Below are 24335 nucleotides of genomic sequence, written 5' to 3'. Positions count from 1 at the left end.
ACCCTCCAAATAATGTGGATTATGACTTGAGGGCATCACACTGGTTGTACCAGCTCTAAAGGTTTCACAAACAGTGGTTTATGAAGTGGTGGCCGAGCATTGGGATTTAGCTTAAATCTTGGCTTATTTTCATGATTAACTGGTATTAATCTGAATTTAGCCCATTCACACACAATGGGGAATTCTGGTTTAATACAAGCCAGGACATTTGTGCTGAAGCCAGCGTGTGACAGCAGGAGGACAGGAAGAACAATTGTTAATATCTTCTTTTGGAAGATCGTCGTGCCACCATCACACTCAAGGCGATGTCAATAGCATTCTTGGGCGATTTCCCATTCAGGTAATAATTAAACCTGCTTAGCTTCAACAGAATTGCTGCATCATGTACGGACAGGCCGTGCCCTGGGATACCCTCTGCAGGCAAGATATCCTGCTGTACAGACACCACTTCAAAGCAGCCTTAGAGAGGGACATCTGTAATGGAAAGTTGATTTCCTACTTCAGAAAGTGTGGATAAATCTGCATCTCAGGCAACTGCAGCGGAATAAGGAAACACATCCACGGGACCTTTTTGCAGCATGAGGGAATGGTCAAATAAACCTATTCATCAACGCAGCCGAATCGCTGCATTTCGTACCTGTGCCTGAGAAGCATACTTCAAATTTGCTGAATGAAGGGACTGAAGAAACGATTGGAAAAGCAAACTCAGTACTTTACTGAATGTGCATGGGAGAAAGCTTATGGATCTGAATGTGTTCTGTAGAATAGTAGCTTTCAATCTCATTTCTGGAGAACGGGGGGGGGGGGGGGCAGGTTCCTTAGAAGTAAATGTGGTGTGTCTGTGTGTCTGTCCTCATTGAGAAGATGAAGCTTAAACAGTAGCTTGCTCACTCATAACCAAAAAATTGGCAGTTGCATGTGAGTGTTTAATGTGCTTTAGGATGTACATTCCTACATGGCAAAAGGTCTCTGTGAATTTAGTATTTTCCTAATAATACTCCCTGAAATCCTCTGCAACACATAGGGATTTCTTCTGCAGATACTGATGTAGAAAGCTATGCCCCAATAATTAGGGAAATAGTAGGGGGACTCTGAAATCCACAAAACTCAAGCCCCCCCAACCCCTACCCACTTTTATCCAAATCATGACCTCTTTGTAGCCTTATGAAAATCATAGAATCATAGAGTTGGAATAGACCACAAGGGCCATTGAGTCCAACCCCCTGCCAAGCAGGAAACACCATCAGAGCACTCCTGACATATGGTTGTCAAGCCTCTGCTTAAAGACCTCCAAAGTAGGAGACTCCACCACACTCCTTGGCAGCAAATTCCACTGTCGAACAGCTCTTACTGTCAGGAAGTTCTTCCTAATGTTTAGGTGGAATCTTCTTTCTTGTAGTTTGGATCCATTGCTCCGTGTCTGCTTCTCTGGAGCAGCAGAAAACAACCTTTCTCCCTCCTCTATGTGACATCCTTTTATATATTTGAACATGGCTATCATATCACCCCTTAACCTCCTCTTCTCCAGGCTAAACATGCCCAGCTCCCTTAGCCATTCCTCATAAGGCATCGTTTCCAGGCCTTTGACCATTTTGGTTGCCCTCCTCTGGACACGTTCCAGTTTGTCAGTGTCCTTCTTGAAATAGATGCTGCGGGGGCCATGACTGGCAACTAGCCACAATGACTATGCTTTACTTCCACTGTCAGAGGCCGAATGTCTCTGAATACCATGTTCTTGTGGCACTGGTTTGTTATATTTTAAACTGGTGGAACCTCCCCTAGGGCCGTTTGGTGGAAGGTGGTAATAAATTGAATTTATAATAATATCATTTGCTGGGAATCTCAAGGGAAAGAGTGCTGTTGAGCTCATGTCCTGCTTGCCAGCTTCCCATTGGGGTATCTGGGTGTTCACTGTGAGAACAGGATGCTGGACCAGATGGGACCTGGTCTGATCCAGCAGGGCTCTTTTTACGTAAGGGTCTCGGTCTGCAGTGCTGTTACTTGATTGCTGGAAAGGATTCCCTAAAGTGAAAAGTTTGAAAAGAGTTGAGGAGTGTACTTGGATAACTTTATTATACTTCATTCAGGTGTAACATAAAAGTGGCCTTATATGAGTTAGACCATTGGTCCATCTAGCTTAGTATTCTTTACACTATAACTAGCAGCAGCTTTCCAGGATTTCAGGCAGGAATCTCTCCCAGCCCTGAATGGTGATGTTGAGGATTAAACCTGGGACCTTCTACATTTAAAACAGATGCTCTTACTACTGTGCTATGGCCCTTTTTGCTGAAAAAGTGCTGCTTTAGGAACATAATGTTTCTTTGTTAGGCTTCATTAAATGCTTTCACCCTACACGTTTTTGTATGTGGGTGCTATGGCACCATTTATGTATTCAAAATATCTGAGTGTGTGTGTGGGGGGGACAGTCTCTTGCCCCAAGAAGCTTACAGTCTCCCAGCTGCAGCATCAGTGGAAAAGGGGAGGTGGAGGAAATGAAAAGCAAGAAGACAAATAGCATAGAGAAGGGTGAAAACCAATCATGTGAAGCGAAACTGTGGTGAAATGTTCATTATCATGCCAGCACTCCTGGGAGGGATGGAGAGAGAGAGATGGTCTACTGCTTCTCAGTGATTTGTTTCTGTAACGCCTCAAATGTGCAGGAAGCTTTTTCTCCTTAATTTCATATACCACCCATATGTTAGATATTAAGTGTTTACTAGTTTTTGAAAGGCGGAGAAGTGGGGGGCCATGCCTAGTTTACGTAATGTGTTGTGAAGCCTGGAACCAAAGACAGGGACTCGCTGTGGCAGACTGTCAAAACACTAGTGTGCAAATCATGGTTTGCATGTGAGCATACATGTGCTTCATGAATGGCTTATAATACAAGGTATTTATGTATAGCACTGCTCCTGCCCTTTGTTGTATGCGGGACAATGGAAGTTGAAAGTAGCTTGCCTAAGGACACCTGTTGGGTTCATGGGGGAAGGTAAAATTCCAACCAGGAAGTTCCTGTTTGTAGTTCAGTCCCTTTCACTGTTACGCAACACCTACTTTTAGGTGAGATGATGGAAACCTTTGGAACACTTGATTGCCTTCCATTTGGCTCTGATGCAGAGCCAAGGTTCCTAGTGTCTGGGAATTTCATGCTGCTAGGGCCTCCTTACTTGTGCAGAAGGTTCCAGGTTCAGTTCCTAGAATCTCCAGTTAAAACAGAAGTGGGGAACCCACAACCTTAGAGATGTTGTTGGCTTACATCCAAATGGGACCACCTGCCACTAGTCCTGAAAGCTCTGCATTGGCTACCTACCGAGTGACTTATCGAACCCAATTCAAGGTGTTAGTGCTGGTGTACAAAGCCCTAAGTGGCTTGAGACCCAAGTACCTAAAGGAGTGACTCCCCTAATATCGACCATCTCAGGCCCCACAATTGGTAGGGGAGGCTCGGTTGGTGCTGCAGCCACTGACCCTCTTCAATGCTGACTCGCTGCTTGTGGAATGCCCTCCCTGGTGAGGTGTGTCTGTCTCCTTCATTATATACTTTCAGAGGAAAATGGACATCAGTTTATCCAGACATTTGATGGCTGATAGATATTGGCCATGACAACCTTGAAATTAGTGGCTATACCATTGCTTTTAAATGTTTTAAGGTGCTATTAATGTATTTTTTAACATTTTAAGTATTTATTTAAAAACATTTTGATGTTTGCAGTCTTGGGCTTCTTTCAGGGAAAGGGAGGTGTACAGATTTAATTAATCATCTCTGACAATTGACCCTGATCCCTTTGTCTGATGGGGGTTGGAGTCCAATAGCTCCCGAGAGGGCCACAGGTTCCCCTGAATTTAAACAATATGTAGTGAGAGGGTCCTTGTTCTTAGCCCTGAGCCTCTGGAGAGTCTTCCTAGTTGACACTATTCAGTTGAATGGACCAGTGATCTCCCTTGCTACATGGCAGCTTAACTTAGATCAGGGGTAGGCAACCTAAGGCTCGGGGGCCGGATGCGGCCCAATCACCTGGCCCGTGGACGGTTCAGGAATCAGCGTGTTTTTACATGAGTAGAACATTTCCTTGTATTTAAAATGCATCTCTGAGTTATTTGTGGGGCCTGCCTGGTGTTTTTACACAAGTAGAATGTATGCTTAGATTATTAGCATGGTATGCATTAAGTTGAAACCTGCCCTGAGCCTTGGTGACAGCTGCATTGGTTGCCAGTTCTTCTCTGGGCCCAATTAAACACATTAGTGTTTAAAGTGCTAAATAACTTAGGTCCTGAGATAGTCTCCCTCCCCACAGACCCTACTGGGTGTTAAGAGGGGGCCCTCTTGGTAGTTGTACCCTAAGTTGTGGAATTCCCTCTCCGTAGAAGTATGTCTGGCTTCTTCACTATATAGCTTTTGGCATATGCTGGAACCACAGCCCCTTGCCCTGCCCTCTGACACCTGAGGTGTTTGTTTTCAGGACCCACCCTGTTCCTGTGACACTAATCTGTTTTAATTGTTCTAAATTGTGAATATTAAGTTGTAACCTACCCAGGAACCTGCTGGTGAAAGGTGGGGAATAAATTCAATAGTAATAATAATGAGGGGGAGGCTACAGATAATACAATGGGAATCACTAAATAAAAAGCTGGTGTTTTAATAAAGAAGCGCAAGTCTTTTGGCTGGCTTTGTTGGAGTCTTGATTGAGCCACTGAGCAATTTGCAGCATATGTGAGATGGTCTACGTTGCTGAGGACAGGATCGACCATCTGCTGCTGCGGCTCATCTATTACACAGCTCAGTGTACACTTCTGGCATTGTACAGAAAAGGCCACAGTGGCAATATCCCTGCTGTGCATGTGGGTAAGTGTGAGCAAAAGAAATTTGGAAGTGGAAGGAGGACAAGATGTGGGCAACGAGGGGGACAGGGCGGGTGAGGAATAGGGAATTACTGTGTCAAATGAGAAAGCGGAGAGCCTTCTGAATGCACAAGGAAAGACTGAACCTTGCCATGTAATGCCCAGATAGCCACAGCATTTAAAGGGGCTGGAATAGTCCACAGACGGCTTACTGTCCAAGGCCTTGCACTTGGTGTTGTCTCCTAGGATTTTTACATGGTACAAATATTCTGTAGAGGGCTGGTTCAAAGGAATTTTGGGTTCTTCTCTTTCTCCGTCCAATCCTATTGTCCGCTCCTCAGACCTAAATGCTACATGGAAAGATATGGAGAGCCACCCCCAGTTAATTTCCTTTTTCGGGGGGGATACAGAGCCAGGGAAAGTAAGATGCTTAAAGACTGTGGTAAATGGGGGTGGCGATGTCTTTTTAAGCGGACTTTCCTTCTCTTTGTATTTGCAACCTCCCAATTCTCAATTGGCACTTTCAAGTACACCCCTACTTGGGAGAAGAGAGATGCTTTCTCAGCTTAAGTTAGGGACTGTTTGTATATAGAGAGCTACTTCGAAGGAGTTGGCCAAATAGGACCAGTGGGACGTTTAGGATGCTGCCTTATACTGAGTCAGACCATTGATCCATCTCTCCTACATAGACTGGCAGTGGCTGGCCAGGGTTCCAGGCTGGGTTCTTCTGTCCCAGTCATGGAGTGGCCAAGGGTTGAACCTGGGACCTTCTGCATGCAAAGCAAATGTTCTACCATTGAGCTATGGCCCCTCCCCCAAATTATAGCCGTTACCCCAGTGTCATACAGTGAGTTGGGGTTTGAACTCTGGTCTCTCAAGTCCTAGTTGAACGCTCTAACCATTACATGTTTGATCACCCCAATTACTCCCCTCCCATTACAACATGTCATGTCACAAATAGCTTGTAAGTCTCCCTGCGGTTTGAGAATAGGGGTGGCACAGGGAGGGTAGTATTGGAGCAACCTAATTCCAAGCCTCCCTTGAGTTTGCAGAGTTAATTTGGATCCAGGTCAGTGAAAACGGGCACTGGATGTTCAGTAGGTTTCTCAGAAGAACATGTCCTCTGATAATGCAGCAGCCTTTTGTCAGGTTGAGATTCCTTTTGGATCTCTAGCTGAGAGCATATCCTGACCTGCTTTGTGTGATGGTCTGGAAGTGTTAATTCAAGTTCTGAAGATATTTTGCAGGGAGGCAACCGGAAGACATATGAAGCTTTTTTTGATAGGATTTAGTTATCACAATTGTCTGGCAAAACAGAACTAGCTTGCCTCATACTATGAGCGTAGTGTATAATAGGGCTTCCTTTCAATTTAGCTGCTGCTGAAGTTAATCGCTTTTGAGATTTCATTACAGTCAAGTGGTATATATCTTGTGAAATAAAATGAATGTATTTCGCTGTGTATCTTTTGAAATTCTTATTGTTGTTGGTCACTTGATGTGGTGTAAACAGAACACTTACCTCCTCCAGGAAGCAGCGCAAAAAGGAAAGAAAAAAGCTATCAACCATTAGCTTCACATCATGCAGAACCAGTGTTAGAAACTGAGATAGGAAAGCTAGGAGCTAAATGGCACCTTAAACCTAGGTTATGGGCACAACAACGGAATGTTTTGGCGCGCTTTTTTATAACAAGAACACAAAGCTGAAAATGAATGAACTACAGCTAAAATCTTATGTTCATTTTCACATGGTCTAGTCCTTCCCCTGCTCACTCCCCATAATATTCTTAAGAGGGTCTCTTCTCTGGAAGAGAAGCTGGAAGATTAAATTAGCTGGAAGTGGGGAGGCAGAAACAAGTCCTCCTTTCCTCCCACTCTACAGTTTTAATTTGAAATCTTAGACGCAGTACTGCGCCCAGAGCTCAGAAACTGCTCGCCCTAATGAAATTCCCTGTCGCAAAATGCTCCTAGAACAATGGAAGTTTCGAACACTGTGCAGAACCAAATATAACAAACGTGTTATCATTCTGGAAACAACCGATGTGTACAATGAAAATGCAGCAACTGGAAATTATTAATTGAGTGTCTAGTTGCAGTTAGCATGTTTGTACAGTCTGCCACTAGTCATGTGTTGGCCTTTGATGTTGGCCTTTCACATGAACGATGAATTCGGTCTAGCAATCCTGTACAAATTTTGTATTTGAAACATTTTTAAAATGGCTTGCTTTGAGGTATAGTGTGACATTGAGTGAATTAATGTTCTACATAAATATGCTTGCAAAATGCAACTTGTTATGGATCTGAAAGATGGAGAGCAGCTTTACTGGAAGACAGGAGAAGAGATGATGGTATCGACCTCATTGCTTAAGGCTTATGGGGGGAACCTTGCCCTGCTTCTAATTATAGTGTCCCATCTGAGCAGGGGAATGGAACACCGCATGGTGTTTTCCACATGTTGTTCTGTATCAGTTTCCGGGAAAATGCTCTTTGGAAATCTCTCGGGGAAAGGATAGAAGTCCAGGTGGTAAATCGCTAGAATGTTCAGAAACTTTATGACTTGATGGAATGGAAGCTTGTTGCCCTTGAAGGAGAACCTTCTATTTATTTCTAGTAATTCCCAAACAACTGAGGGCGAGGGAGGGAATATATCTTAAAATGTGTAGTCAGTCTTGAAAACAGAGCTTGTTTTGTGAATAAGATGGTGGGTTGCGAATTGGGAAGTTTCCAGCCTGCATCTCATTCTAGCTATGAACTTAACTGGGAGGCCCTAAACAAATCCCCCTCTCTGCCTCAGGACTGTTGTCTGTAATACCGTATTGGCCCGAATATAAGCCACAGCTTTAAAATTCAAGGGGAAGAAGAAGAAAAAAGACAATACCCAAATATAAGCCGCTTCCTTAAAATTCTGCAGGCACTCACCCCCGTTGTGTTTTACCGTATGTCTGTATCAGCAACGATATCGTAAAAGCCAGTTTTTTTAAGGTCGCGAATTTAAGCCGCACTATAACTTTTCACGGTTAGAATTTGGGGGGAAAAGTGACGCTTATATTCAGGCCAATACAGTATGTAAAAGTCACAGTGATAATGGTTGTATTCAGTTGTTATGCTAGCTAAACTTACCATTTGGTGAAATGTGATTGTGTCTGGCCTCCTCTCAACATAATGTGCACCCTCTCCCCTCTTTCCACACAGCTGGGAGGATGAGTTTGAAAGCTGCTGCTTTTTGGTTAACCACAGTTTGTTGTGACCAGGATCTGTGCTTAAAAACATTATTACTTAATAAAATTGTATACCGCTCTTCAGTTCACAACATAAAAGTACAAAATGAAAACGCAAAATACGTAATAAAGCAAGCTCCATGTATTCCTTGTCTGGATTGACTTGCTTCTCATATTTGTTTTGATTGTACAGTAGTTACATGCAATTATTTTCTCTCACTCCCTTTTTAAAACTGTCATGCTGGATTATAGTTAATATTAACATTTCTGGTAGGCTGCTCGCTTATTTGAGAGCTGTACAGGAACCATGGTTTGAAGTTTCCTTGTTTTAAACTAACAACAGTTAATGGTCACCATGGTTTGTTGGTCCAGATAACACAACGAATGCTGGTTAACTGAAAGAGAAAGCAAAAGCTTCTGAACTTTTCTTCCCAGCTGCATGGGCAAAGGAGCGGTGGATGTCCATGCAGGCTCTGGAGGAGGCCATGCTCATTCATATTTTGCTAAACCAGCTGGCATCATTGTCAATTGGACATGCTAGCTGATGCTGATGGAGTTGTAGTGGAAAATATCTGGAGGGCATCAGGTAATGAAAGTCTTGCCTTAACAGCTTCCCTCAGCAACAAATTGCTGCAGGCCTTGGAGTAATACTGCAGTCAGTAGCACAGGAATGACTTCACTGGATTCTAAGAACCAAGGAGAGTCATAATTTAGTTGTAGGGTGCTTGTTTTGTATGCAGGAAGTCACAGGCTCAGTCCCTAGCACAGCCTTTCTCAATCTTGGGCTGCTAGATGTTGTTGGACTACAACTCTCATAATTCTTAGGCAGCATGGGCAGTGGTCAGGGATTATGGGAGTTGTGGTTCAAGAACATTTAGTAGTTCACAAAAAGCTACCCTAGCATCTCCAGTTAAAGGGACCCCAGGTATGAGGTGATGGGAAAATACTCTATGCTTGAGACCCTAGACTAGATGGACAAACTCTTTGACCTGGTGTATGGCAGTTCCCTATCTTCCTATTATTCTGGCCTTAACATTCCTTTCTTGCAGGCCCTTCCTTCGGCTAGCATCTCCAGGTGGCATGGGAAAGATGTGCCTGACCTGACTTGGGTGTATCTTGAAATACATCCCAGTTCTATTCTTAGCTCTGTTTTCTTGCCTTGTCAGAACCCCAGAGGATTTATATATCAGCATTTTGCTAAGCTTTTTTTTTAAACAAATGTTTAACCCTTGTTTCGTTGCAGATCCGCCGGAGGCGCCTTGCCCGGCTCGCCGGCGGGCCATCTTCTCAGCCCACCACACCACTTACGTCTCCGCAGAGGGAAAACCCTCCGGGGCCTCCTGCAGCAGCACCGCCTTCTGGAGCGCCCCATAACCTTGGGCTAAACATTCATAGCATGACCCCAGCTACCTCTCCCATTGGCGCATCAGGTAAGCCACAATTTGATAATGTTTTTCCTTGAAATAGCGGTTACTGGTTTCTATGTATATTACATTTCCCCCACCACCAAAATGGCTATTAGGTTGTACATTAACATAAATCGTCCTTATTGTGCCATACAAGTTTTTCAAATGTCCAGCATATAACAGTCCCAGGGACAAAAGTCCCAGGGAAGAATATAGTTCAAGTTGTGATGTTCAGGATGCAAATATCTGCAAAGATGCTTCAGAGAGTTTCGTTTAAGACTTGTTTTCATTTGTATATTGAATAAAACGTCACCATCTTGCCATGAAAACTGTCCATTCCCAGTATCACTGAGGTACTTTCTTGGTGACAGGAAATTATACCGTTTACTTTAAACTGTTCAAGTCCAGGGATGGTCCTTGTAAGGCTTTCTAGGTTTGAGTTGCAGATGCCGAGTGGCCACTAAAAAAAATAGTGAATAAATCCTTATTCTTTATATTGGCATTTAGGCCTCCAAAGAGGGATGATAAACACAATTGGCAGTGAAAAATCCAGCTTAATAATTCTGATTTCCTTCCTGTTAGCAGCTATGTTAGAAAAAATCCTGGTCATTTTTCCCCCCAGGGCGGTTGAATAAAATGAACACTGGCTTCCTAGGAATTCAGATTTCTTTCTACAACTCCAGTATGGAGTAGTTTTTTCTGCATTGCTATGTTAATTAAAAACTGCAGAATGATAGATCAGTAAGGAAACATGACACTTTCCTAATTTTTCCTCTTAAATATTTTGTGGAAATGCACATTCATTTGTTTTGATACCATGTTCTCTTCCATGCGAGCACTTTCGGCTGAAGGGAGCATCTTGTACAACCTTATTAGGTCCTGTCTTTTTTTGTGTGTGTTAGTTCCTCTCCTTGGAAGCAGCGGGGTGTGATCGTTTCAGTTGCTGGTTGTGGCTTGAAACAGTCCATATTGGGAATTGGGATTGTTTGCAAAATTCTCTGCAGCAATTTGTGATGCTGGCCATGAGCAATGAGATGTGTTCATGGACAAATCAGCAGAGTTTTGTGGCACCTTCAAGACAAATTTATTATGGCATAAGATGAGCCCTGCCGTATCAAGCCAAAGGCTGAGCTAGTCCAGCATCCTATTCTCACAATAGCTGACAAGCTGCCCATGTGATTCTCTGCAACTGGCATTCAGGCATACTGTCTCTGACAGTAGAGAGAGAGGACAAAGTCATCACAGTTAGTAGTCCTTGATAGCCTTATCTTCCATAAATTTGTCTATTTTTTTAAAAGCAGGGGTTAGGAACCCTTTTTAGTCTGAGGGTCCCATATCCTTCTGGACATCCTTCCAGGAGCTGCTTATCAGTGGTGGACAAGATCAGGTTGACACATTCCTCTATCCTTACAAGCAAGAAACATTACCAGAGTTCAAGGACACATTTCCAGGGGAAAACGCTCAAGGAGTGTGTAAAGCAGGGCTAGTGGGGTGTGTGAGCTGGAGAGTGTTTCAAGGGCCAGATAGAGGAGGCCTGGGGGCCACATTTAGCCCCCACCCCTGTTTCAAAGCTACCTAAGTAGATGCCGTAGTTGCATCTTGTGTGTTATGCAGAAGGTTTCGTGATTATATTCCATTTCATTGGGTTAGAATATCTGAGTTACAGGTAACCTGTAAAATTTCATGCATCTAATGAAGTGGATGGTAGTCCACAACAGCTTATTACAGTAAGCCCACAGCTTACACAGGGGTTACATTTTGGGGATCGTTCCTAAAGCCAAAATCATGTCTAGTTGAAACACATTGGGAGCAATGGTGGGTGGAATTAATTATTTGCCAAGCATGTAAAGCTGAATGTGCACAAGTTAAATATGTGTAACCTGTGGGCTTACGGTATGCAATTGTAAATTGTTTGGTCTTTTAAGGTTCCTGTTTTGATTTTGTTGCAACAGACTAATACGGCTACCCCTCTGGATGTTATTATTGGATGGGCCCCTAAGTTGCCACTGACTACAACAGCTAGGTAGAGGCTCCTTTTTCGAGGCTCTATGCTTCTGAATACCATGTTTTCGGCTGGGGCTGAAAACTCTGTTCAGCACATAACCTATAGTCTGTCTTAGAGGGTTTCGTGGAGATAAAATGTGGCATTTGGGGGTTTAGGAGCATGTGCCCTTGGAGTAAAAATGCAATAAATAGCCTATTGAAATGTGTAGCATAGACAACAACATTGATTTAAAATAAAGGATTAGTCATGTTCCTGCTATCATACAGGCCTTTCCCCTGCAGAGATCCCAGTCAGTCAGGACAGATGCCACTGGGTGTCAGGGCTGTGTTTGCCCTCACTGCAGCAGTCCTCAAGTGCAGCTGTTTACTTTTCCCTTATCTAGATGAATGGCAGCCATTCACTTAATGCTGAAGAAGGGCCATTGTTCATGCTTTGCATGTAAAAGGACCCAGGTTCAATCCCTGGCATCATCCTAGTAGGGTTGATAAATATCCCTACATGAAACCCTATAAATCCACAGCCACACAGTGCCAAACTCTCGTGTAATAGCCACTGAGCACCAAGCTGCCTCTTAATGTGCATAGCCCTATTCAAGGCCCTGTTCCTTCATTATGCGAGTGTTTGATGGTAGTTGTGAACTAGCTCTCAAATATACCTTACTTTGTTTTTGTTGCTCTCCTTCCTTCCTCCTTAACCCTGACCCTGCAGTTTAGGTGAGAGACTAGTATGCCACTGTGATGCAATATTGCACATTGACCTCATGCTGTAGATGCAGTATAGCAATAAATATTTTTTCCTGTTTGAAGTGGCTCATGTAACATATGTCTCTCTTAGCTGTTTACTTCGAGAAATCATCCTGGCCAGCTTGCTCCACTATTGGATTCAGTATTGTTTGTGCCTACCAAAGATAGGGGACAGTTTTCATTTAAATTTGCTATGGGTGTTCTGGAATAGATTATGGAGCGTATATTCTGTCCAGAGCAAATGACCATCAACACTTTATTTCTTGGCAGGCAGCGTGCAAAGTGGGAAAGGTAGTAATGATGGCTGCTTCATTTTCTTTGCTTTTTATTGTTCATGGATACCTTAAATTGTACTAGCGGCTATCTTTCCTCATCAGTTTGTTCTTACTAGGTTTTTAAATATGTTTGGTTTTCTTTTACTTGATGGAATGGTTCAGACAGAATGCTAAACCATGGTTTAGTGTTACAGTGGTGCCCCGCAAGACGAATGCCTCGCAAGACGGAAAACCCACTAGACGAAAGGGTTTTCCGTTTTGGAGGTGCTTCGCAAAACGAATTTCCTATGGGCTTGCTTCGCAAGACGACAATGCCTTGCGAGTTCCTGCGGGTTCCCCCCCCCTTTTTCTAAGCTGCTAAGCTGCTTATCAGCTGATCCGATAAGCCGCTAAAAGCCGCTAATAGCGCTAATCCGCTAATCCGTCAATGGGCTTGCTTCGCAAGATGAAAAAACCGCTAGACGAAGAGAATCACAGAATGGATTCTTTTCGTCTTGCGAGGCACCACTGTACATTTGTGAGTCTTAGTAAACCATGGGCTTTCACTCTGTCTTTTGTATGCCAGAGGAGGCAATTGAAAGCTTTCTGAGATAACTGGTGTTCCCCACTTAGGAGTTCGAACTCTTCCTAGTTAGCTCAAACAAATCAAGACCATCAGCTTTGGTTTGCTTCCTTACTTGAGTTCCTTAAAAGCAGGAGCTAAATGTAATAAATAAAAACTAAGTCTGTTAGACTAATTTGCATTACAGGATGTTTTTTGCAATAATAAAATGGGAGCACTCTACTTATGCTGCTAGCAGCTCTTTGGAGGAAGGGCAGGGATGCAAATGGAATATTGTCACTGGCTTTGAGTGACAGTTCCTGTTCCTTCCCTTGTTGATCACTGCTAGTAAGTTCAAGCCAGCGGCAGTCTGCACAGGTAATGTTTGGCTGGTGGGTTGAGCTATGCTGCACTCTTATTGCCAGCAAATTAGGATGTCTGAAAGTAGTTTTGACTGTGTATGGCAGTGGTTTTCAACCAGTGTGCCATGGCACCCTGGGGTGCCTTGAATGATGGTCAGGGGTGCCACAGGCAACACTGGACTCCATCCCTCTTTTCTTCCCTCCCTCTTCTGATGCCCTCTCAAGATGGTGGCCTCACCTTCACCAGCTGCCAGAAGACTCCCAAGGAGAGGGGAAAGGAGAGGACGCTGAGAAAACACGCCCCAAGGGGAGGGTGTTTGAAAAGGCGTGAGGGGGTGCCGGCTCTAGAGATGACATAATTGGGCTTTGGAGACTTGGAGCGCATTTCCTCACAGGAGAGCCGCAGAAAGAATGTAGTTGGTCAAGGGAGCATTTGACTCAAAAAGGATGAAAATCTCTGGTGCATGGGATTACATCCCATGGGCAAAATTTTTGTCTGGTACCCGAGTATGCAGTAATAATGTTCTACCCTCCCAGAAGCCCACTCTGCAGTGACTCGATGCGAGTCAAAAGTTTTTGTCATGGCTGGGCCCTCTCAGAGCAGTGACTCTACAGAGTTGCAGTGGGCAACCTTTGAACTCATTGGAATTAATTTCATGAATTAATTTCCTACAACACATCACTCTGAAGTCTTTGGGGATTACTCGTGTTAGTGCATTGCTGATTATTTATGTTGCAGATATATAACATCTTTTAATTGACACTTTAGCATTTTCATTGTATATAAGGAGCACTCTTACTAGCAAACTCAGTCACCCTGTGCCAACAGAGTTGAAAAGTAGGGTCACTAGGAACTAGAAGTTGGTATTGGTGTGCTTGGTTCAATTCCAGGCCGCTCAGAAATACAAAAGCAACCAAACGAGGCAGTCCCCCCTCCCTCAAAAAAGCCAATACCTCAGCCCCAGTGAGGATTTATGAATATTCTGTTGTTCCCAGCAAGCAGATAATGTTGAGTGTCAGTTGGAAAAGAAAAACAAACAACTGGAAGAAGGAAGGAAAGCCTGAATTGGCTTGTCTGAGCATCTTAATAGTGCCCTGGAGGGAAGGCACGGCTGGTTGGAATAGGATTACTCCTGGTATTGGGAGGGGGGGAAATGTGCTGCAGCATTTTTTTGCTGTGTGTGTGTAATATAAGTATCGTATTTTTCCATCTATTAGATACCCCCATGTATAAGACACCCTCTATTTTGGGGGACTCCAAATTAAAAAAAACACCCCTCAGCACTACCTGTTTAAGGCAAGCCCCAATTTTAAACCTAATTTTGGGTTAAAAAAACCCCTAGTCTTATACACGAAAAATACAGTATGTGATGTGTGTGTAATTTACAATATGTATGTGTTCAGTGTTGGAAACTGAGATAGGAAAGCTAGGAACTAAATGACACCTTAAATTTAGGTTATGGGCACAACAACGGAATGTCTACGTGTGCTTTTTTCCAAACAAGAATACAAAGCTGAAAATGAATGAATGACGGCTAAAATCACACATTCATTTTCGCATGGTCTAGTCCTCCTCTGAAGACTGCAAAAAACAAAGCCATGCTTCCCCTGCCTGCCCCCCTAATATTCTTAACAGGGTCTCTTCTTCAGTCTTCAGAGAGTGACTGGAAGTAGTGAGGCAAAAAAAGACCCTCCTTTCCTTCCACTCTGCAGTTTTAATCTGAAATCTTAGGCACAATACTGTACCCAGAGCTCAGAAACTGCTCATGCTAATGAAATTCCCTGTCGCAAAACCCGCCTAGATCAATGGGAGTTTCGAACACTGTGTGTGGTTAGTTCAAGAATGTGTTGTAGGAACAAAATGACATACAGTTTTTTCCCACCCTGGTGTCCTTTCCCTGCAGGTGTAGCCCACCGCAGCCAGAGTAGCGAAGGTGTGAGTTCGCTCAGTAGCTCCCCATCAAACAGCCTCGAAACACAATCTCAGTCCCTCTCCCGGTCGCAGAGCATGGATATCGATAGCGTCTCCTGTGAGAAAAGGTAAAAAAGTTTCCATCTGCCCTCTTCATTTGAGGCTGTCTCATTGTGGGTTGCCCCAGATGTTTGTTGCCTGTGCTTATACAGATGCTAGTTTTTTATGCCCTGCTCAGCAGTTTCTAACTTGAGCTTGTAAATAGCTGCTCGCCTGGTTCCTGGTGGTGAGATAGAATTGTCTCTGGGGAACTAGGCAGGGTATCTTTTAGCAAAGTAAGTGGATCTTTTTAATTGATAGTTTTTATTGAAATTCCCACAAAGAAGCAAAAAACAATACAGTCGAACAATACAAAATAAACCACAATGAATCAAAATAATATGAACTATGTGTATATTTAAGGGGCAGGAGAGGTGAAATGGGGGGAGAGGGAGCAGCTGGTGGTCCAGGTCAGCCCAGCACTCAGTGCTTCCCATCTATCTTGTGTTTTTGGAATATCCTTTGCTCATAAATCTCCAGTTGAGTCATATCTTACGCTCAAAGAGGTGAAGGTTCTTTAACTTTAATCCAGAAAAAGTGGCATATATGTAGTCTAGCTGGAAAACCTTATTGCATGCATACACTCCCCCCCTAAACACACACACACACATTCATGTGGGAAGCTAATCTGAGTTATCTTCTGCTTAAGCCTTTGCTGGCAACTAGTTTTTTTTCTGTGGGCATCTTAAGCAGTTGGGGGGCTGATGGGCTAAGGTCACCTCTCTAACCCAAAATGTCCTGCTGGCAAATACAGTGGTTAGAACTGCCTTTTTTAAGCTCCCACCCAGAGGGATAGGATGCTATTTTGGTAATGGGGTCAAATTTACCATTTTAAAACAACAACGCACAACCACATATTAGGGAATCGATTGTGGGAACTGAAATTCAAAAGGAAAGTGTAAAAAATAGAAACTGACAATGTAATAAAAGCTCTCAATATTAACAACCCAATCAGAGTGGCTGATAAGATATCTGAATAATTAATAATGCAATAGCATGCAACGTTGATTGCTCAAAACATGTTTGTGAGGGCGGTGTGTAAAGCAGTTACAATTGCCTAGATGTTTTGGGAAGAAAAATGGTAGTGAAGAAAGAAGCAAAAAGGAAGAGGGGAGCTTTTGGTTGGGGTCATGCTCTTAGGTGCTAGGCAAAAGCATCCTTTTGCTGCAGGCCTTTGACTTTTGATTATCTGTAGCCTCCTTCACTGGGTAGGATGTTACAGTTAGGTCTTCTAAAGATATGAATGAGTTTTAGCTTTGAACCTGTTTTAATTTTGGGCTGGTTTAATGTATGTGTTGTTTTTTTGCTGTAAGATGCTTTGAGTTGCTTTCATAAAAAAGTGGCAAATAAGTTGCATTAATAATAACGCTAATAATAAAAATAAGCCTCCAGAAACTACATGCAGCCTCACCACCATCCATGTGCCCTGATTTTTGTTCTGTGCAGGCACCAACTTAAGAACAGAGGGGTTTCTTCCCCCACTTTGTTTAGTTCCTAATGGGCTGCTCTAGTAGGGCTTCTTTCAGGTTGAGTCACAAGTTTTCCGCCTCTCTTTGGAGAGCAAAACACTATGTACAATAGGTTGTAGGCCAGGGCTATTGACTAGTGGCTGTTAATGGGCAACATTTGTTAATGGATCCAGTTATTCTTGTGTATGTCAGTCTTTTCCCTCCTTGAGCTGCCTTCACGTTCTGCAGCCCTCCTGTTTTTCGGTCAGCAACTTTCATTGAAAGTGCCTGGAAGAATTAATGGGTTCTTTGTTCTACTTGACAGTATGTCCCAGGTGGATGTAGATTCAGGAATTGAAAACATGGAAGTTGATGAGAATGACCGAAGAGAGAAAAGGAGCCTTACCGATAAGGTGGGTAAGCTGTACTGGATGGAGTTGGGAAGCTTGGAGACACTTGACTGTTGCCCTTTATGGGGCAATGTGTGCACGGGTTTAAAAATGAACACTCATTCATTTATTTTTATTCATTTAGGTTTCTTGCTCACTCTTACTTCCAAGGCCTCTGGGCAGTTAAAAGTTAGGAGTGTGCTATCAAAATGCTATGGGCTCAGTTTCAAACAACAAACCACCTATGCTTGTTATCAGTCTTGTTTCATGTGCCGCCTCTAGTGGAGGAGGTGCAGCTGGGTGGGATATGGGGTGGGGCCTTCTTGGTTGTGGCTACACTGTTGTGAAACTCTCTTCCAAGAGAAGCTCAGTTGGCTCCCTCACTGCCTGTAGGTGGGCACCTGAAGCTTAGCTTATTTGACCTGCGTTGAGTTTTTGCTTGCTTCAATGGCTTTGGGATTTTTGCCCGTTTGTTATCCATCCCTTTATTTCCGAAGTTCAGAGGTGAGTGCCGATCCTTGTGTAGCCTAACAGCACCACCCATGTACAAGAGGCTTGGGAGAACCCCCAGGTTTGCAGAAATTAAAAATAAAATGGGGGGGGGGGGAGATCCTGAGGGGATCCCAAAAGCAGCCCAATGAGGGCTGAGCATCCTCACTTTGCCTGGAATGCAGAATTATTGTTGGGGGGGGGGGGAAGAATAGAAAAATAGGTGGGAGGGGATGGTGTATCTTGAAAGAAGACATTGGTAGTTTGGTTTGCATTCTGAACAGGGGCCCTCCATGTTCCCACATTTTGTTGCAGATTCCTCTTGTTTTTAGCCTTTCTTCATTGCATAATTTCAATATTGTAAGCAGCCTTGTGGGGAGCCCTTTGCGGCCTGGAAGGTGGGATGCAAATACAAATGGAACCATCTTTGAGAGATTGGGAATGTGCTGCAGGGCACAACCCTCTCTCTCACTTGCAAATTCCACCCTTCCATGACTTGCTGTCACTGTTAGTGAGCATTATATTTGCATCAGGGTGGAATGTAGCACAGCAGACCAGAATGAGGTTGCTAACCCTTAGCTTACATGATCACGAATACCTGCCCTTTCGTGGCTTTTCAGAAAGAGTACCCGAATCTTTTTCCTCTTTCCCCCCTCCCCATGATAAAGGAGCCCCCATCAGGATCAGAGATATCGGAAGAGCAAGCCTTACAGCTGGTCTGCAAGATTTTCCGGGTCTCCTGGAAGGACAGAGACAGAGACGTCATCTTCCTAACTTCGCTTTCTGAGCAGTTTAAACAGAACCCAAAGGAAGGTAAGGAACCTGAGGTTTAATCCCAAGTGTTTGTTGATGATGCTGAATTCAGAAGCCGGGCTGCTTACCATCCTACTAATTGAATGCTGTATTCTGTCTTGGCCAGCAGCAGCATTACAAGCTCTGAGGTAGAAGCATTTCTCAAACAGCTACAGAGATTTTTCAGTTTTATTTTAATTAAAATGCACAATCTTTCTAGGCAAAATGCTTACTTAAAATTTTATCTTGTTTATTCTTAGATATCTTGAGTCAAAATACACGTATGAACCGAAAACAGTGGAAGCAAAAGAGAGGGGAAAGATATTTTTTTTGGGGGGGGGGTTGGAATTCTCAAATAAATGCAAACTGGAGCAGATTTATTTGAATTTATATCTACCCTTCCTCCCCCAGGAGCTCAGGATGGCAAACAGATACACAATTTTAAAAATACAAAGCAAGCAAAAACATTCTAAAACATATTAAAATGTTCTAAAAACAAATGTTAACTATAACATCTAAAATCATTTAAAAATATATTAAAAGCAGTTACAATTGAAAGCATCCAATGACCTTGAGATTGCCAGCAACAGTATTCTTCAACCACCGAATGCCTGGGCAAATAGGAATGTTTTCAAATTCCTCCTGAAAGTTAATAATGATAGAGGCATTGTACATCGCCAGAGAGGGCATCCCACAAGCAGAGAACCACCACTGAAAATGCCTTGTTACAGGTTAGCACCAACTGGACAGAAGCTGGGGGTCTTTTACATACCACTGAACTACGGATCCACCACAAATGAGAGTGGTTCCCCCCCCCCCCACTCCTTCTCTCTGCCTCTCTGTTGTGGACACACATAAGACAGCCCTCTCCAACCTGATGTTGTTGTGCTACAATTCTTGTCAGCCCCAGCCCGCATGGCTGGATGTCAAGGGTGATTGGAGCTGTAGTTCCACACATTAAGACTCAAGAAGCCTGGTATAAGGTCAGTAGATCACAGCTCAGGCCATTGGGCCTTCCAGCCTGGTGTTCCGTTCTCTTACGGACTCAGGTTCTCAGACAAAGGTCTTTGCAACCTACCTAAGATTGTTGCGCAGGAGGTTCTGGGACTGAGTTTCTGCTTACAAAGCTTGTGTGTTCTGCTGCTGAGCTAAAGCCCCCTTCCCACGTGTCCCATCATGCTTAAACAAAGGCTAGTGATTAATACAGTTGCTTGTTCATGGGAGATGGCTGGTGGCATGGGCTAGCGAGTTCCCATCTAGCTGCTGCGTTGGATTTCCTTCAGTGGGTACAGAGCTCCAAATTGCATTTGTCATCACCAGATGGTGTCTGAGCTGGCACCAAAGAGTGTGTGTAGGGAGGGGAAGGACTCTTATTTGGTGGGTGGCTCAGCTCCCACCGTGTTCACGACTTGAAGATGGAAAGCATTCAGTCTGTTTTGTTGGCAAGCAAGGACTTTAGACTTGCCTGTACTTTCAGATTCCTCTACAGCGGGTGATACGGTAGCTGATATGGAAGGTGTGGCTGATATTGGCACTCATAATGCTGAAAAGCTTTTGTTGTCATCAAGGATGCTGGGTTGACAGGCCCTTGGCCTGATTCAGCAGGCTCATCTTAGTTCCTTGCTTTCCTTCAAGCTGTATGGGGTGTTTGTCAAAAAGCAGGTGCTCAGAATACATCTCTCGAAATTAATGTTCATTCATTTCAATTGATCTGCTCTGAGCAGGACTTAGTGGGATACAGCCCCTGCTGAGTCCATGTGCTATATTTTCTCAAGACTATCCGGCGTTGTCAACCTCATAATCTTCAGATCTTTCCCTTAAACTCTGTTTTGCTTCTGAGGTGCTTACAGCGGAGAACGTTCATGTCATTCTCTCTTTCTCTCCTCAAAAGTGTTCTCGGACTTCAAAGACTTGATTGGCCAGATCCTGATGGAAGTTCTGATGATGTCGACCCAGTCGAAGGAGGAAAACCCCTTTGCCAGTTTGACAGCCACCTCGCAGCCCATTGCAGCAGCTGCTCGGTCGCCTGATAGAAATCTGGTTCTGAACACTGGTTCCAATCCAGGAACGAGCCCCATTTTCTGTAACGTGGGCTCGTTTGGCTCCAGCTCCTTATCGAGGTAAGTTCTAGCTGCATAACTAGCTGGGTTCCATGTTGGTGAGTTTGCGAGGGCAGAGCAGAGGGGTTAGGTGTGCAAAATGGTTCTTTCCAAGTTCTGCACTGCAAGGCAAGGTGTGATGGATGCCTGGAGGGTGGGGGGAAAGTATGGTATTTGTTTGAAGCGTAGCCATAGGAAACCTGGCCAATTCTTCTATGATAACTGTCCGCTGAGCAGAACCTCTCATTTCTTTTCTCCCCCTGTCATTCAACTTTTTTGAGCACTAATGAGAGCTAGAAACTTGTGGGAGCTCTTCCTGTTAAACAAAGGCCGAGATTACTAGGATGCCAGAATGCGTGTGCTCCGTGGGGAAATGCACCTGCAAATGGCAGCTATCCCTTCACTTTTAACATGCATTTACCGTATATATTCGAGTACAAGCCAACTTTTTCAGCACATTTTTTATGTTGAAAAAGCCCCCCTGGCTTATACTTGAGTGAGGGGGGCGGGGGCGGGATGAGCAGCCCGAAAGGAGCCCTTTCTCGCCGCTGGTCCCGCCGCCACCACCCGCCTCTCGCAAGGGCAGGCACAGGAGCCGCGGTTGGGAGATGCGCTGCACTGTACTGTGCCTCTCCCAACCACGGCTCCTATGCCTGCTCTTGCGAGTGGCAGAGGCAGCGGCGGAGGGATGAGTGACCCGAAAGGAGCCGTTTCGGGCTGCACCTTCCTCCTCCTCTGCTGCCACCACCACCAGGTTTGTAGTGTAGTGAACCGGCTTATACTTGAGTCAATGTTTTCCCAGTTTTTTTGTGGTAAAATTAGGTGCAAGTATATACGGTAGATTTCAGATTCATTTATATACGGATGACTCTTTATAGCAGAGTTGCAGAAGCTTTGTCCTTCCAGATGCTGCTGGACTACAACTCCCATCATTCCTGGCTGTTGGGAGTTGGAGCCCCAACAGTAACAGGGTTAGACACCCCTGCTTTGTAGGCCAAAGTAAGGCATCAGTCCCTGTGGTGAGAAAAGTACAATACAGTCACTTCTTACACAGGGGTTTGGTACGCATTCCTAAACCCTTGGAACCACCCCACAGTTGGGGGGGGGGTAATGTCTAGGACTCCCAAAGCTGGCATGCCGAATGGGCCTTGACTACCCCCCCCCCAAATCTATGTCACAGTGCTGAAAAGCTCTTTCTGCACCAGGAAACCCTAAGGTTTAAAATTCTCTGCCTTGCTGGTATTTCAGCAATTTCAGCAAGTGTGCCTTCAACTCCTATAGCTGAAATCATGCAAGTTAAATGGGTATAAAATAGGATCGTACCGGAAGGGGAAATGTTGAGCTGTCTTGCCTGTTTCTGTATCTTATTACCTTCCCTATTTTGCTGTGTTCTAAGCTCCCAATTTATCTCTCTTTTCTTTCTTTCCTTCCTTTCTTCCTCCTCCTCCCTCTTTTCGTTGACTTAGTCTCTATGGAACCAGCCCAGCTCCTCTTTTCAGCCTCTCAAGCCGCGCACCTTTAGCCGGTTCCTTCCTTGCCTCTTCCGCCAGCCCAGTTGCCCCCACCCCTCCCATTTCTGCTAGCCCTCATGTTGTGCCAGCAGGCCCACTGGTAGTCCAACCCCCATCCCCGAGGTACCGCCCATACATGGTGGCTCATCCCTGGGCCTTCCCAGCTCCTCCCACTCTGCCTTCGGCAAGCACCTCCATCCTCTCTCGCTCTCCAACTCCTCCTGTTATAAGCGCCAGCCCTCCAGCTACGCGGGCTGGTTTGCCCAGGCTTAGGCCCGTAGCTATGGCCCTGCCTCTGTTCCCTGCTTCGCCCGGGCCCCTTGGCAGACATTCTTCTTCTTTCCTGAGCAGGACACCGTCTAGGTATTGAGTTTGCATTTTAATGTGTGCTGTGCAGAGTTGGTGTGACTTGATGCACTTCAGAAGAACTCAGCTAACAACATAATAAGCTTTTTTTGGTTCCTAATTGTGCTTGAGGCAAGCTAATACACTGACTGTAAGTGGCACCTGTTGAACCACAAAGCTTTTGGCGTAGGATGTGTGAAGTTCACAGCTTCTTATAGGGGAGAGAAGGTGAACAAATAGTGACATTCTTGCTTCCCCCGAAATTTGGGGATAATGTGCCCACCTTTGCTTGATAACTTGTTTTGAGAAAAGAGTGCTTTCCCTACCTTGATCTCCTTGTCTAGATGGATCTTTCCTGTTGACTTCTACTTGCTTGCTTTCAGAATGTATAAGCCGTGTAATGTAAAAATAATCAGGCAGCAAACAAGAGTACATACAAGGTAAAGACCAGCAACGAAACGAAACGAAAAAGCATAAAACAAATTATTCAGCGTAGATCGCTTCAGCAGCAGACTGAAAGTGCCAATTCAACCTGAGTAATAGGAAGAGAGGTTTTCAACAGGTTAGACACAGATAAAAGTGTCTAAAGCAGAGGAAAGTAGGTGCCTGCCCTAATTGCCAGAGTTCTGCAACCATGCTGAAGGACCTGTTACCTATGGATCCTCTCCCATCTGACCCGCAGGAACTCATCAGCTGAGCTCAGGAACCAGATGGCACAAGGCAAGGCAGAAAATCACCAGGTCCTGCGTTGCTTAGAGCATTATAAACTAAAAGTAATACCTTAAACTTGGCCCAGTACCATATAGACAGGCAATGCAATAATTTAAACAGTATGGTCGCAAGTTGATGGCACGTTGCCCCATAGACCTTTTAGGCCTGCCATTCTTTGTATCTATGGCAGTTATCTTTATTTCTCTTACCTTGATGCTTTAACGGTCTGTTGCAACCAATCTTGTGTCAGTTTTATGTGTGCTCGATGAAGAGTTTTAAAAGTAAAAGTCACATTGGGTGCAGGAGGGACCTGGCTGCTATAAGGGATGGGCTTGAGACTGTGATTAAGCATCCACGCCATGGTGACTATGCTCTGCCCCCACGGAGGCAGCAGTGCTTCTGAATACTAGTTCCTGGAAGCTGCAGGAGGGGAGAGTGTTGTTGTGCTCAGGCCCTGCTTGCTGATTTCCCATTGAGGCATCTGCTTGACCACTGTGAGAACAGGGTGCTGGACAGGGTGGGCCTTTGGCCTGACCCAGAAGAGTCTTATTAGGTTCTTAGCCATCTGAGGCAGTTGGGGGTGCTTAAATGATGCGAAGAGGACAGTTTAGGGATGGAGAGGGATCTGGGTGCCGTCAGTGTAATGATGGTGCTAAAAGGCATAGGGTTGCGTCCAGTGTTAAAGTTTGGGTAAAAAAGGGATACAGCTCATGGGATTTCATAAGGGGACCCCAGGACACTCTGTGTGTATGTATGAAAACTAAAGGGCGGTTGCTTGAACTGTGTTCTGGTGCAAGGCCACCATGCCATAAAATCCTTCTCTACCTGCTTGCTTTGATGAAGAGATCCCCTGTGTTGAAATTAGTTCATGCATTGCTGGTGCTTTTTGAAAAATATAAAGTGTTTACCAGCTTAACTCCTAAACTGAACTCTGTAGCAAGTAGACTTACTGTGTTGCGAGTTTTCTGGCCTGTTCTCATTGACAGCTATGATTGTTTTAACACCTGCTGCATTACTCACCAGGTTTGCTTTCACACTCCCTTAATAGCAGGTATGGGGAACCTCTGTGCCCCTCACTAAAGTGCAACTCCCATCAGCGCCCAGCCAGCATGTAGTTCAGCAGCACCTGGAGGTCCAGAAGTTCTGCACACCTGTTT

The 24335-nt window shown here is 44.5% G+C and overlaps 1 protein-coding gene across 6 annotated transcripts in view; it reads left to right on the top strand.

Annotated features, from left to right (window-relative positions):
• Positions 1–24335, top strand: part of UBE4B (ubiquitination factor E4B) — a 67598-nt gene that overhangs the window by 8645 nt on the left and 34618 nt on the right. For 2 of the 6 annotated variants that reach the window (XM_083512842.1, XM_083512841.1), the window contains exons 3-7: positions 9295–9481; positions 15288–15423; positions 17168–17255; positions 18389–18533; positions 20404–20632. In XM_083512842.1, coding sequence (XP_083368968.1) covers positions 9295–9481; positions 15288–15423; positions 17168–17255; positions 18389–18533; positions 20404–20632 — 785 coding nt within the window. Of the gene's footprint in view, positions 1–3458; positions 3513–8792; positions 8977–9294; positions 9482–12285; positions 12497–15287; positions 15424–17167; positions 17256–18388; positions 18534–20403; positions 20633–22077; positions 22486–24335 lie in introns of those variants that run through there. The other 4 variants (XR_014528390.1, XM_083512839.1, XM_083512843.1 and 1 more) reach the window with 4 other exon arrangements.

The sequence above is a fragment of the Podarcis liolepis genome (genome assembly GCF_965112155.1).
Source record: "Podarcis liolepis genome assembly, chromosome: 7".
Taxonomy (NCBI): domain Eukaryota; kingdom Metazoa; phylum Chordata; class Lepidosauria; order Squamata; family Lacertidae; genus Podarcis; species Podarcis liolepis.
The sequence above is the reverse complement of the archived record's forward strand: the minus strand, read 5'-3'. Positions and strand labels throughout refer to the sequence as shown.